The sequence below is a fragment of the Carcharhinus amblyrhynchos genome, chromosome 3, assembly GCF_965287045.1.
Source record: "Carcharhinus amblyrhynchos chromosome 3, sCarAmb.v2.hapA, whole genome shotgun sequence".
Taxonomy (NCBI): domain Eukaryota; kingdom Metazoa; phylum Chordata; class Chondrichthyes; order Carcharhiniformes; family Carcharhinidae; genus Carcharhinus; species Carcharhinus amblyrhynchos.
In genome coordinates, this window is record NC_137326.1 from 70,941,718 (window position 1) to 70,956,222 (window position 14,505).

Below are 14,505 nucleotides of genomic sequence, written 5' to 3' on the forward strand. Positions count from 1 at the left end.
CACTCCCTATAATTTTGGTATCATACAGCCCTTCTGAACATCAGCTGCAATGACCATGGCTTAGAATAGGAATTGATTTATAGATAAAATGCTCCTTGCCAATTACACTCAGCTCTAAAGATCATTCATAAATTATTAGCTGTAAAGATTCATTCATAGCATGTAGACTTCATAGGCTGGGATAGCATTTATTGCACATTTCCAATTACCCTCAAAGTGAATGGCTTTTCAAAGGGTCTAAGAGTCAACCCCATTGCTGTGGCTCTGGAGTCACTTATAGGCCAGACCAGGTAAGAACAACAGATTTCCTTCCCTAAAGGACATTGGTGAACCAGATGGGTTTTGACATCATTTGACTTTTATTTTGAGATTTTTGCTCGTCATCTGCTGTGGTCCCCAGAGAACTGCCCTGGGTCTCTGGATAACTAGCCCAGTGACAATGCCACCGTCTCCTCTATATTGTCTATTAGAAAGTAACTGTGCAAGCAGAATTCAAATTGGGAATTCAGGACAAATTTCTTTACCTACAGGGTGGTGAGAAAGCAGACTTCTCTCTAACTTATAGAGTGGTTGAGATAAATGGGATAGAAGTATTGAAGAGGGGGTAGATAGGTGGCTGAGGGAGAAAGGAAGAGAAGGGGATGGTGAAAGGTTGAGATAAAATGGACTTGGGAGGAGGTTTGTGTAAGGCATCAACATGGCATAGGCTGACTAACTTGTCTGTGTTGTACATTCAATGTAGTAAATAGGACTCAAATGAAGATTTGAGAAGGCGAAGGAATCCAGGCTGGAATTTCCAAAGGAAATACAGGATACAAAGAAATGGGTGTCTGCGGGAGAGATGCAGCAGAGAATATTACATAATTTATGTCACACCCTAATTAACATTTCAAAGCTTTCCCTGTGCAATATTTCAACAGTCACAGCAACAATGATGCTCCAATATACATTCCATTACACAGATACAAACATACATACATACATATTAGGAACAGGAAACATGGCACACTATCCCATGAGGTCGCAAGGTGTCAAGAAGCCCCTTGAACTTGCTCCGCCATTCAACAGCTGATCTGTTTGAAACCTCAACTCCACATTTACATTCGAATACAGAAAACACAGCAAATACCTGGTATGACTGGCAGATCTAAAGTTTAAAGTTTATTTATTAGTTGGCTTACATTAACACTGCAATGAAATTACTGAAAATCCCCTCCTTTTACAGTGAGAGTTCAATGAGGCTCGGTAACACTTTGAGCCTGTTTCTTCTATTTGCCCCACTGTAAAAGCGTAGCATCATTGAAAGACTGCTGGAGATAGGGATGTGTCGAGAGTCATAATTAGCAACCTTCAGACCAACCAAAGTTACACAGAGAGAGCGAGTAGGAGGGAGGAGAGAAAGGTTTTGTGGACATTTCGGAAGATGGGAAAACATGAACATAGAATATAGCAGAGAGCTTCAGGGAGAGAATCCTACATTACAGAGCATTGATGGTGTTAAAGCAGAATGAGGGGCAAAGGAAAGCTGAGAAACAGTAGCCCACACTTAAAGGAATGGGATGGAGGGATAACGAAGGATCTGGAAGTGCACTATTTCTAAAGTAGATGTTTCACAACACATTTTATAAAACTGTGCCAGTCCGTATCTCATCACTGTTAATGAGGAGGTGATGGCCTAGTGGTATTATTGCTAGACTATTAATCCAGAAACTCAGCTAATGTTCTGGGGACCCTGTCCAAATCCCAACATGGCAGACAGTGAAACTTGAATTCAATAAAAGATATTGGAATTAACAATCTACTGATGATAATGAAACCATTGTTAATTTTTAGAAAAACCCAATGGGTTCATTAATTTCCTTTAGGGAAGGAAATCTGCTATCCGCTGTCCTTATCTGGTCTGGCCTACATACAACTCCAGAGCATCAGCAATAATGGTTAACGCTCAATTGCCCTCCAAGGGAAACTAAGAATGGTAATAAACACTGGCCAGCCAGCAATGCTCATGTCCCATGGATGAATTAAAAAAAAAGGACTGTAATTGTTAATGGACCGTAACTGTTTCTTACCACTTCCAGTCCCAGTATTGTTCCACGCAAGGAGCCATATCTCAGCAGTCTCAGTCCACCAGCATTGGTTGCCACATTCCCACCGATGTGACAGCTACCTTTCGACCCCAGGTCAAGGGGCATAATAAAATCTTGTTCGTTAAGGTAATTGCTCAAGTTTTCCAAAATACAGCCGGCCTGGCAGATAAGCACTCCTGAAAGCGCAGATGTACAAGACACATGAGTTTGGCACTGATCCCTGTTATTAAAATCTCTCTAAAATGTTTGATCCCATATTTTATCCTCTCTTGAAAGTGCTCTCTCATCACTGGGACTGAATTCCTTTCAGAGCCTCATCCAAGTGATACTTTATCTCATCAGCTGGACTATGGGCAAAGGATCGCAAGTCAATACAGCCACACATGATTCCATTTCACCCAACAGGTACTCATCTGGACTTTCCAGAAGAAATAACAGAGCAGAAATCAACAAAATGTCTTCTTCCTCTCCTTTCCCTCTCTGGGAATACTAAGCCCTACTCCAATCTCACTGGGAGCAGCCAAATCAACACCAACCTGCTGTAGGTGGCATTGAACAGTAAATCCTACTGTTAATATATCTGTGACAAGGGAAGTGTGACTGCAATTGGTAAAGGGAGGATCAGAGTGTGAACAATTATATTGGATCACTCAAGATTCAACATTCCAGGAATAACAGGAGTTACTCTTAGGCTTGGTCAAGGTTTGAGCATAGATAATTATTCACTGTTGTGTTGCCAATACTTATATGTACAATTGTGTGCAAAGAATATTGTTCTTACCAGAATTAGAATTGAAACTGATGATATTGTCCATTTGAGCGGTTGAAACAATTATCTCATCGAAGACTGGTACACTCCCTCCCACCAATCCAGTGTTGCCACCCTGAGGATTCACAGCCAGGTTTCGATTATTACAGTATCTGAAGAAAGCAAACAGCCTGCTGTTACAACCAATAACACACTAATTGTAAACAGAACCGAACACACTGTGAATGTTTGTGCCAATCCCACTGTGATACTGCTATCAATCTCACAATGGTTGTTAGCGCCAATCATACTCCCAAGGTTAATACTAATTCATTCACCACTTTCAAAGAATCATTGAATGGATACAGTACTTAAGGAAGTCATTTGGCTTATTGTGTCTGTGTTGGCTTTCAGCATGAGCCACTTGCCTGATCCCAGTCCTGCACCTTTCCCCATTGTCCTACAATGAGTAATTAGTAGTTGTTAGTATTTATAAACAGCCAATTACACTGTGAATGTTAATCCCAAACACACTGTGATACTCAGCACTATCATAAGACCATAAAATATAGAAGCAGAATTAGACCATTTGGCCAGTCGAGTCTAATCTGTTATTCAATCATGGCTGATAAGTTTCTCAACCCCATTCTTCCCCCCTTTTCCCCATAACCGTTGATCCCCTTACCAATCAAGAGCATGTCTTTCTCTGTCTTAAATACACAGCCTTCTGTGGCAATGAATTTCATAGATTCACCATCCTCTGGCCATCCCTTTACTCTGAGGCTATGCCCTCAGTTCCTAGTTTCTCCTACTAATGGAAACATCTTCCCCATGTCCACTCTATCCAGGCATTTCAATGAGATACCCCTCATCTTTCTAAACTTCACTGAGTACAGACCCAGAGTCCTGAAATGCTCCATATGTCAAGTTTTTCATTATGTGGATGTGCTGGCGTTGGACTGGGGTAAACACAGTAAAAAGTCTGACAACACCAGGTTTTAGTCCAACCGATTTGGTTGGACTAAAATCGGTTGGACTAAAACCTGGTGTTGTCAGAAGTTTTTCATTCCCGGGATCATTCTCATGGACCTCCTGTGGACTTTCTCCAAGGCTAGCACATTTTTCATTAGATACAGAGCCCATAATTGCTCACAACTTTCCAAATGTGGTCTGACCAGAGGCTTACAAAACCTCAGCAGTACATTCCTGCTTTTGTATTTTAATCCTCTTGAAATGAATGCTAACATTACATTTACCTTCCTAACTATCAACTCAATGTGCGAGTTAAGAACAAAGAAAATTACAGCACAGGAACAGGCACTTCGGCCCTCCAAGCTTGTGCTGACCATGCTGTCCGACTGAACTAAAACCTCCTACTCTTCCAGGGATCATATTCCTCTATTCCTATCCTATTCATGTATATGTCCAGATGCCCCTTAAAACTCACTATCGTATCAGTTTCCACTGCCTCCCCCGTCAGCGAGTTCCAGGCACCCATCACCCTCTGTATAAAAAACTTGCCTCGTATGTCTCCTTTAAACCTTGCCTCTCACACCTTAAACCTATGCCCCTGAGTAATTGACTCTTCCACCCTGGGAAAAAGCTTCTGACTATCCACTCTGTCCATTCCCCTCATGATCTTGTAGACTTCTATCAGGTTGCCCCTCAACCTCCATTGTTCCAGTGAGAACAAACCAGGTTTCTCCAACCTCTCCTCATAGCTAATGTCCTCCTTACAGGCAACATTCTGTTAAATCTTCCCTGTATCCTCTCCAAAGCTTCCGCACCTTTCTGGTAGCTGTGGCGAGCTGAACTGAATACTATATTCCAAGTGCGGCCTAACTAACGTTCTATAAAACTGCAACATGACTTGCCAATTTTTAAACTCAGTGCCCTGGCGAATGAAGGAAAGCATGCCATATGCCTTCTTGACTACCTTCTCCAGCTGCATTGCCACTTTCAGTGACTTGTGTACCTGACGTGAAGAGAATCCTGAACTAGGACACATGCACCAAGTATCCAAAGTATGTGTTCTATCCTTGCCCTGCTTTATCTGTGCTGTGTGTAACCCATAAAAAGCCTCAAGAATTCTTGTAATTCACACAGGTCATGTGCTAAAATCAGTTTGAGACACTGCACATACATTATTAACTGATCCTGGATCTTGTGTGCATCTAGAATTCAGCCTGTGTATAATGGAAACGTTATATGAAAGGATGGTTGAAGGTGTGGTACCTGAGAATCTGAGAAACCTCTTCCGTTGTCTGAGGTCGCAATAATACCTGGCTGCGGCCTGCAGTTAAACAAACAAATGTAACAGTAATTAGTCATTGAGCAATAAGTGAATCATATAAGAAATCACCATTACCAGCATTTTCAGTGATCTTCAGATTAGAAAATATCTTCTAATGCTAATTCGTAATAGATAACCTGCTTGTCTCAAGTTGTAGACTGTCCCACTCTTTTAGGCATGAACCTGCCTAATTAAATCATTTAGGCCAATGTGCTGCTGCTGGTGATCGACGGCAATGAGGAGAGCGAGCTGGTTGCTTGTGGTTTGCGCAGAACGAGGAGCACGAGACCATCATGCAGCTCCCGCGCATCTTCAAGCAGAAGAACCTTTTTCTGCAGAAAATGCAGATGTATGGGATTGTGGGTAATCTAGGAAGTTGGATCAGGAATTGGCTATCAGATAGGAGACAGAGGGTGGTGGTGGATGGTAAATATTCATCATGGAGTGCAGTTACGAGTGGTGTGCCTCAGGGATCTGTTTTGGGGCCACTGCTGTTTGTAATTTTTATTAATGATCTGGATGAGGGTATAGTTGGGTGGATTAGTAAATTTGCTGATGACACCAAAGTTGGAGGTGTGGTAGATTGTGAGGAAGGGTGTCATAGTCTGCAGGGAGACTTAGATAGGTTGCAGAGCTGGGCCGAGAGGTGGCGGATGGAATTTAATGCGGAGAAGTGTGAGGTAATTCACTTTGGTAGGAGCAACAGATGTGTCGAGTATAGGGCTAACGGGAGGACTTTGAATAGTGTGGATGAACAGAGGGATCTAGGTGTGTGTGTACATAGATCCCTGAAGGTTGGGAATCAAGTAGATAAGGTTGTCAAGAAGGCGTACGGTGTCTTGGCGTTTATTGGTAGGGGGATTGAATTTAGGAGTCGCAGTGTAATGTTGCAACTGTACACTACTCTAGTGCGGCCGCACTTGGAGTACTGTGTGCAGTTCTGGTCCCCGCATTACAAGAAGGATGTGGAGGCGTTGGAGAGGGTGCAGAGGAGGTTTACTAGGATGTTGCCTGGTATGGTGGGGAGGTCCTATGAGGAGAGACTGAGGGATTTAGGGTTGTTTTCGTTGGAAAGAAGGCGGCTAAGAGGGGATCTTATTGAAACATATAAGATGATTAGAGGTTTAGATAGGGTGGATAGTGATAGCCTTTTTCCTCGGATGGAGAAAGCTAGCACGAGGGGGCATGGCTTTAAATTAAGGGGGGGTAGCTACAGGACGGATGTCAGGGGTAGGTTCTTTACCCAGCGGGTGGTGAGGGATTGGAATGCTGGGGGCGTTTAAGAGATCTCTGGATAGGTTTATGGATGAAAAGGGATTGGTATAGGCTAGTGGGTCATTGTTTTTGTAACTGGTCGGCGCAACATCGTGGGCCGAAGGGCCTGTTCTGCGCTGTAATGTTCTATGTTCTATTAACCCAGCGGCCGAGAGGATCCAGACGGTGATGTGCAGCGGCCGGCCCTACCGCGGGGAGATGATCACCGAGGTCCTGCCCTACTCCAAGCTCATCACCTGCCTCTTCCATACCCTGCGCACCTTCCGAGCAGACGTCACCACCGACAAGCTACATGTGACTGTCGGACAGTGGTGAGTATTGACATTCCACTCCTGTCTCAGAACCAAGGGCAGGGGAGCTCTCAAACTGCGGCCATCAGTGAGGGCCTTTATCATTTGGATTAGGGGCCCGGGCTGTAACCAACTTCTGCCATTCTTGACTGCCTCTCTTTTCCCCCCTATACGGACCTCCCGTCCCCTCCACCTCCATTCATAGTGGTTAGCACTGCTGCCTCACAGTATCAGCCACCCAGATTGGATTCCTGGCTTGGGTCACTGTACAGAATTTACACATTCTCCCCACGTCTGGGTGGGTTTCCTCCGGATGCCCTGGTTTCCTTCCACAGTCCAAAAGATGTACAGGTTAGGTGCATTGGCCATGCTAAATGCACTCTGTGTACCCGAACAGGCGCCGGAGTGTGGCAACTCGGGGATTTTCACAGTAACTTCATTGCAGTGTTAATGTAAGCATATCTGTGACTAATAAATAAACTTAAGTTTTTACTCTACATGACGAGATGTCAGGGTTGGCTGGGAGCCTGTGTGAGACGGTGCGTTTGAGGAGAGGGCCAGGACTGGGTATCTTTCTTTCTGTCTCCCTGCATCTCTGCCTGCATCACGATATCTGTACCCCTCAGCTATTTATCTGCTTATAAACCTACTGATTTTTAAAAATTCATCACAAGATGCAAGAGTCTCGCTTGGGGCTAATGGGATATGGGGGAAAGGCAGGATCAGGATATATTTAATTAATGATCACCCATGATCAAAATCAATGGCGGAGCAGGCCCGAAGAGCTGAATGGCCTCCTCTTTCTGTTTTCTATGTTCCTGTGGTTAGGCCTGTGTTTATTAACCATCATTAATTGCCATTGAGAAGGTGGTGAGAAGGTTAAGTCACTGCAGCCAATTGTTTCTCTCAATGTATCTCCTCCTGTCTGTTTACATATCAAGTATCTATTTGGCTTAATGCTTCCACTCTCTCCCAATGTCTCCATTGCTATCTATAATATTTCCAGTCATATCTTTATATCTGCAGAAATATAGACTTGTATATTCTTGCCTCGGTCTGAATCTATATACTGATTTCTGTACCATCTCTATTTCTATTTATCTGTGTATCTAAAATAAAAACCCAAAATGCTGGAAGCGTTCAGCAGATCTCTGGAGAGACAAACATTGTGTAACATCCTTCTTTATAGTTGTTTTGTCTATATTCAGTCTTATTCAATGCATCCAAGGGTTCTGAAAGAAATGGCGGAGGTGATAGTGGATGCCTTGGTGATTATTTTCCAAACGTCGCTGAATTCCGGGGAAGTGCCGGAAGACTGGAAAACGGCTAATGTTACGCGTTGTTTAAGAAAGGTGGCAGGCAAAAGGCAGGGAATTATAGGCCGGTTAGTTTAACGTCTGTTGTGGGTAAAATGTTAGAATCCGTGATCAAGGAGAAAATAGCGAGGCATCTTGAGGAGAATTGTTTGATAGAGCAGACGCAGCACGGTTTCGTTAAGGGGAAGTCGTGTCCGACGAATTTATTGGAGTTCTATGAGGATGTGTCTAGGGCGGTGGATAGAGGAGAGCCGGTGGATGTGGTGTTTCTTGATTTTCAGAAGGCATTTGACACGGTGCCTCACAAGAGGTTATTACAGAAGGTCAGGGGGCATGGAGTTGGGGGTAGGGTGTTAGCGTGGATAGAGGATTGGCTGTCAAATAGGAGGCAGAGAGTGGGGGTCAATGGGTGCTATTCGGATTGGCGGTTGGTGACTAGTGGAGTGCCCCAGGGGTCGGTGCTGGGGCCTCAGCTATTTACCATTTATATAGATGATCTGGAGGAGGGAACCGAGTGTATGGTGTCGAAATTTGCTGATGACACCAAGATTGGTGGAACGGCAAATTGTGCGGAGGGTGTGGAGAGTCTGCAGAAGGATCTAGATAGGCTGGGTGAATGGGCCAGGAACTGGCAAATGGAATTTACTGTTGGCAAATGTGAGGTTGTCCACTTTGGTAGGAAGGACTATTACTTACATTGCGAAAAACTGCAAAATGCGACGGTGCAGAGGGACCTCGGGGTCCTTGTGCATGAGTCGCAAAAACCCAGCCTGCAGGTGCAGCAGGTGGTCAGGAAGGCAAATGGGATGCTGGCCTTCATAGCGAGGGGGATTGAATATAAAAGTAGGGAGGTCTTGCTGCAGCTGTATAGGGCACTGGTGAGGCCGCAGCTGGAGTACTATCTGCAGTTTTGGTCGCCGCAAGTTGAGGGGGTTGAACTATGAGGAGAGGCTGAATAAACTAGGCTTGTACTCGTTAGAGTTTAGAAGAATGAGGGGAGATCTCATTGAGACGTATAACATGATGAATGGGATGGATAGGATAGAGGTGGAGAGGCTCTTCCTGCTCAGAAAGGACAGTAGGACTAGAGGGCACAGCCTCAAGATAAAGGGGGGGCGGTTTAGAACGGAGTTGAGGAGGAACTTCTTCACTCAAAGGGTGGTGAATCTCTGGAATTCTCTGCCCGTTGAAGTGGTGGAGGCTGCCTCGCTAAATATTTTTAAGACGAAGGTTGATAGGTTTTTGATAGGCAAGGGAATTAAGGGTTATGGGGAGAGGGCGGGAATGTGGAACTGAGACACGACAGATCAGCCATGATCTTATTGAATGGCAGGGCAGGCTCGAGGGGCTAGATGGCCTACTCCTGCTCCTATTTCTTATGTTCTTATGTTATGTTCTTATGTACAGGTATGACTGTATATCAAGGTTTACCAAATTCACAAAAGTAGTAATCAGAGACAAAGTTAATGATTCCAGAATGTAATCCATTTCTGGTATACAATATACGAACCATCCGTAAGATCACAGATTGTAACTCACTTCAGGACAACTACGATTCTATACATAAACTACCTGAATCCCTTGTTAGATCTCTGACTCCTGCTCATTCCCATGTATCTCATATATTTTATATATAAATTACCCAAACTCTTCAATTAAATTCTAGCCTGTAGCTCACTCATGCCTTCATTAATCTACATCTAAACTCCCCAAATCACTTGATTGGATTCCAATATACAAAATATTTCTAGTTCATGGTCCGTGTTAATATTTTAGAGGTAATGTTTAGTTCAGGGAAGATTGTTGTTGTGAAGATAACGAAAATGCTGAGATTTAGAAATTGCAGAACAACCTAAAGGAAAATAGCTTTCCAGAAGGTTACCCATGTTTATTGAATAGAGTTTGTTGAAGAGATTGGTCATAAAACAGCAAGTAGGCTTACTTAGCTGCAGAACTGGAAGCACGATGTCTAAACTGCTTGCAAAGAAGTGCAGTCCAGAGAATGTGTTGTTTTGGGAGTTAGAACTAAATTAGTTTAAAAGCATTCTGTGAATCCTGAAAAGCTAAGTCATCATAGAAATTGCTGGAGCTTAAGAAACTTATCAATTTATCTGTGTCTTTGCTGGGAGAGGGATTCGGTTGCAGTTTGAACTTTGTGTGGTTTGAGCTCACACAGAAGCCCTTGAAGCTGTTGGCTGGCACCAGGTAGTTAGGCCTTAGTCCTGGGAAGCTGAGAAGGTGATGAAAATTCACTGGTTCTGTGTTCAAGAGGCTTTAGGCTCATTTATAGTTTCTGCCTCAGAGACTGGAGGTCAGCATAACTCAGGGGCTGTGTTAGATTAGTGATGCTGGCAGTTTGCAAAATGATTGCAATTTTGCCAGTAATGAGAGGCAGAAGTTCAGAGTTGTGAATCCTGTGGAACACAGTCCCAGTAGGAGAGATTAAACCATCAAGAGGTGGGCAGTTGTTGAGGCACTGAGTTAGAAGCTAGTTCTTTGAAAGTGAAAGTTGAAATTCCATGTGAGGAAGACAGAGCTTTAATGAGATTCTGTGACTCACAGTAGTCACTGATGTATGGGTGATTTGCTGAGGAATTTGTGGGATCTCTTTTGGTTGCATGTGTCATTTAATGTGCAGTGTAGTTTGTTCAATCACAGTTTTCCTGTTAATTCACATGTGCCTCATGTTAATTCTGCATGTTGAAGTATAAGGTAGATGTGTTGGATTGTTTTATTTTTCTAATTTTGGATAGTAAAGTTTATTTTGTTTGTTTAAAACTATGTAATCTTGTGTATTTATTCTTCTAGTAAATAACTGGGATTTGTAACTTTGTTTAAACAAAATTTTTTTTTTTTTTACTGATTTATTAGTATCACAAATAGGCTTACATTAACAATTACTGTAATGAAGTTACTATGAAAGTCCCCTAGTTGCCAGGGGAATACATGTTCGGGTACACTGAGAGAGAATTTAGCATTACCAGTGCACCTAACCAGCACGTGTTTCAGACTGTGGGAGGAAACTAGAAAATGCGGAGGAAACCCATACAGACAAGGAGAGAACACACAAACTCCACTCAGATAGTGACCCAAGTCAGAAATTGAACCTGGGTCCCTGGCGCTGTGAATCAGCATGCTAACTGGATCATAACAAACCGGTTATACATCCTCAGTGTATCTCTACTTTATACATCAACTAGCCAAATCCCTCAATTATATTCCAGACTATACGCTCCTGGACATCAGTTATTCAATATATATATCTATGTATAAACGTTGCAAAATTACTCGATTAGATTTCAGCCTTCAATTGAGTTCCATTCATCTATTATTCTGTACAGAATAGTCCAAAGATGTGCATGTTAGGTGGATTGGCCATGCTAAATTGCCCTTTAGTGTACAAGATGTGTAGGTTAGAGGGATTGGCAAGATAATGGGGATAGGACCTGGTTAAGATGCTCTGTCAGAGAATTGGTGCTGACTTGATGGGCTGAATGGCCTCTTCCTGCACTGAAGGGATTCTATGAGAGCTACGCAAGCCTCTTGATTTAGACTCCAGTTTGTAATTCTAGGATAGTTTTAATTTTAGACACAAAAGCCAAGATTTTACAAGCCCTGTAGAAATGGGTTGGAAGGTGGGTGGACCATAAAATGCAGTGGAAGGGAAGGTCACCTCTTCCAGTTGCCATGAGATATTTTGAAAGGCAGAAATGGCACTAGCTCAACATTTTACCAGTATCAAAATGGCTCTACTGACACATATGGAGACAGTGTACTTTTAAGTGGCTTTCCAATGGCTTCCATGGATTGCGGTGGAGGATGGAGGGTGGTTTCCTTCCCAGGCGCTCGATTCTCCATGGAGGGACCACCCCGCCATCTCCGTACCCACTCCCCCGAATCTGCCCCCCAACCTCCCCTCCCACCACATGACAGTGCTTGCCCCTGCCATTCCAACACCACCACTGGATGGTTTACTCCTTTGATTGCCGGGAACTGCTTATCTGGCACAGGCACATTAGCAAACATTCTCCCCAGCCCTTTGATGGAACCTCAACATGAAGATATCCTCTCCTTCTCCCAGAAATCTCACGCAAGGCCACTTCTAATGGTGGTCCGAACTGCTGACATATTAATTTGGCCACAGATTGGAGAGGAAGGCCACTGTACTGAATGATACGGTGTACGGGGGGTGGGTTCTGAATTGGCCATTATAGATAAAATCTATTCCATGGTCCCACCATTCACCCACATCAATTCAGGACCCACATTTCGTCTCAGTGACAGGACCCACAGCATGCCAGTAAAAATCTGGCCAAAGTACTTGAATCTCATAATTAGGCACAATGACTTTACAGCAACTGCGCAATTAACTCCCAGTTGAGTTTAAAAGTTAGTACTGCTGACTTGGCACCAGATATCCCTTTCATTCACTCCTTCCCTCATTCTTTCATCCGCTACTGGTGACAGGGTCATCAACTACCACTCTGCTGCTATCACAATCCCCCCCCAAAATCTCCCTAAATCCATTTGTCTTCTCCCACTGCTCATTAAAATGGACTAAATTTCCATCTTTTTAACCAAGCTTCCAGTCATGCTTTCTGATCTCCTTCTTCGTGGCTCAATGTTGGCTCCCCTACCTTCATTTTTTAAAATATATGTTGAAAACATTGTATTACTTACTGCAAATTGCAGTTCCTGATGCTTCAATTAAATTCTAATGCAACACACCAAGAAGGTCAGACTGAAGACTTACTTTCCACATGAGAAAAGCTCAGAATGGCTCCCCCTCTTTAAACAGAGAAATGCCTGATCTCCACTATTCCCCCATCCATCCATCCAAGAGCAACTTGATATAAAAGACAGAGGATTTACCCACAGGACAAATTATGAAATGGTCATGTTTCCTTAGACTTTGTGATTCCCGTATCTTGCCTGTACCCAACAAGAAATGCAATCCTACCTCGCACTGTCCCTAGCCAGTCTACATTGCTGGCTTCCAGAATATCAGGATCGGTCACCACACGGCCAGGCAGCAGATCATCAAAGAACATCATGTCTTCTGTCGTGACAGCAGCAAACCCTAACCGTTGGACATTGTATCGCATGTGTGTGAACTCCACACCTTGGCTCCAATATCGAGTGGTCCAGTGGAATTGTCTCCTTGGCTGCAGCTGTCCATTGTGTTTGCTGAGCGTGGATGACATGGAGAGGTGGACTGAAGATACCATGGATTGTCTGCCAGTGAGAAGCAGCCACCGTTTGAACAGAGCTCTATGACACTGCATTGCAGAGCAGAGGAGAACAGCTCGACAAGTCATGGTAATCTAATGTACGAGACACAAATAAACAAATTGTGAGAACCTAATGACAGAAGGATGGTCGGACAGCCCAGAAGATTCTAATTAGGGCAGGGATGAGGGACAATTCTGCACAGATGGAAATCTAAAATTGCAAAGACATATTCATAGCTTATGAACGTAGAAAATGGATTTCAATAATGGCAAAGGCACAATCAAAATCTTCAGTCCAAAGATATGCAGGTTAGATGAATTGACAATGCTAAATTGCCCTATGTGGGCAAAGATGTGGAGTTAGCCATGGTAAATGCACAGAGATATGGGAATAGATTAGAGAAGGCCTGGGTGGGATGCTCTTTTAGAGGACATTGATACAGACTAAATGGGCCGAATAGCCTCTTTCTACACTGCAGGGATTCAATGGTTCTATGGTTGAAAAGGACTAATCAGGGTAATACTTAAATAGTGAAAAAGCACAAACAATGGATGTCTCAGGAGACTTGGAAGTCCTAGGACAAAGATCATTAAGATGCCCTGAACTGGTACAGAAAATAATCAGAAAGGCTAGCGGAACTGCTGGCTTTTCTATGTATTGGAGTAGATTACGAGGGAGTAGACATCAGCCCCGGTCACAGCTTTGGAAGGATGCCTTGACTTTGGAGGGAGTAGATTCACCAGAATGACATACGGACTCCTCGGGTTAAGTTGCGAGGAGAGATTACAGAAACTGGGGAGGGAGTCGATGGCTGGATTGGCCATCAGATGGCTGGCAGAGTGACACCAACACTGTGAGTTCATGTATCAGATGAAGTTATCCATGAAGACCCTGTAGGAGGTTAAATCAGCGCCAGTCAGCTCTCTCTCAGAAAGGGGGAGAGCAACCTCAGGTCATCTGGGACTATGGCCACTAAATTCAAGGCAAACCGATATTGCCTTGAATTTAGAAGTTTAATTTGATCCAATAGTTCAAGAGAGCGATTAGATAGAAATAAACTACCTCAGCTGTCTTACATTAAAGGACTGAATGTAAAAATAAAAAGAATGAACTTGGGAAACAGGAAAGATGGTTCTTTCTTCCACAAATGGAAATTAATGCTGGATTAATTTTAGATCTGAGAGTGGTTTTGTTCGAAGGTGACAGAGCGGCCTTGCTGCCAGCTGGAACACCAGCTCTCAACAGCCGAACGGCCGAATGGCAG

At 43.6% G+C, this 14,505-nt stretch overlaps 1 protein-coding gene across 2 annotated transcripts in view; it reads right to left on the minus strand.

The window, feature by feature from the left end:
* Nucleotides 1-14,492, minus strand: part of d2hgdh (D-2-hydroxyglutarate dehydrogenase) — a 46,746-nt gene extending 32,254 nt beyond the window's left edge. For both annotated transcript variants that reach the window (XM_080185132.1, XM_080185125.1), the window contains exons 1-4: nt 12,970-14,492; nt 5,071-5,128; nt 2,869-3,008; nt 2,070-2,263 (exon numbers count right to left, since the gene is read on the minus strand). In XM_080185132.1, the coding sequence (XP_080041258.1) occupies nt 2,070-2,263; nt 2,869-3,008; nt 5,071-5,128; nt 12,970-13,327 (750 nt within the window). In that variant the 5' untranslated portion in view covers nt 13,328-14,492. The remainder of the gene's footprint in view (nt 1-2,069; nt 2,264-2,868; nt 3,009-5,070; nt 5,129-12,969) is intronic.
* Nucleotides 14,493-14,505: the final 13 nt, after the last annotated feature.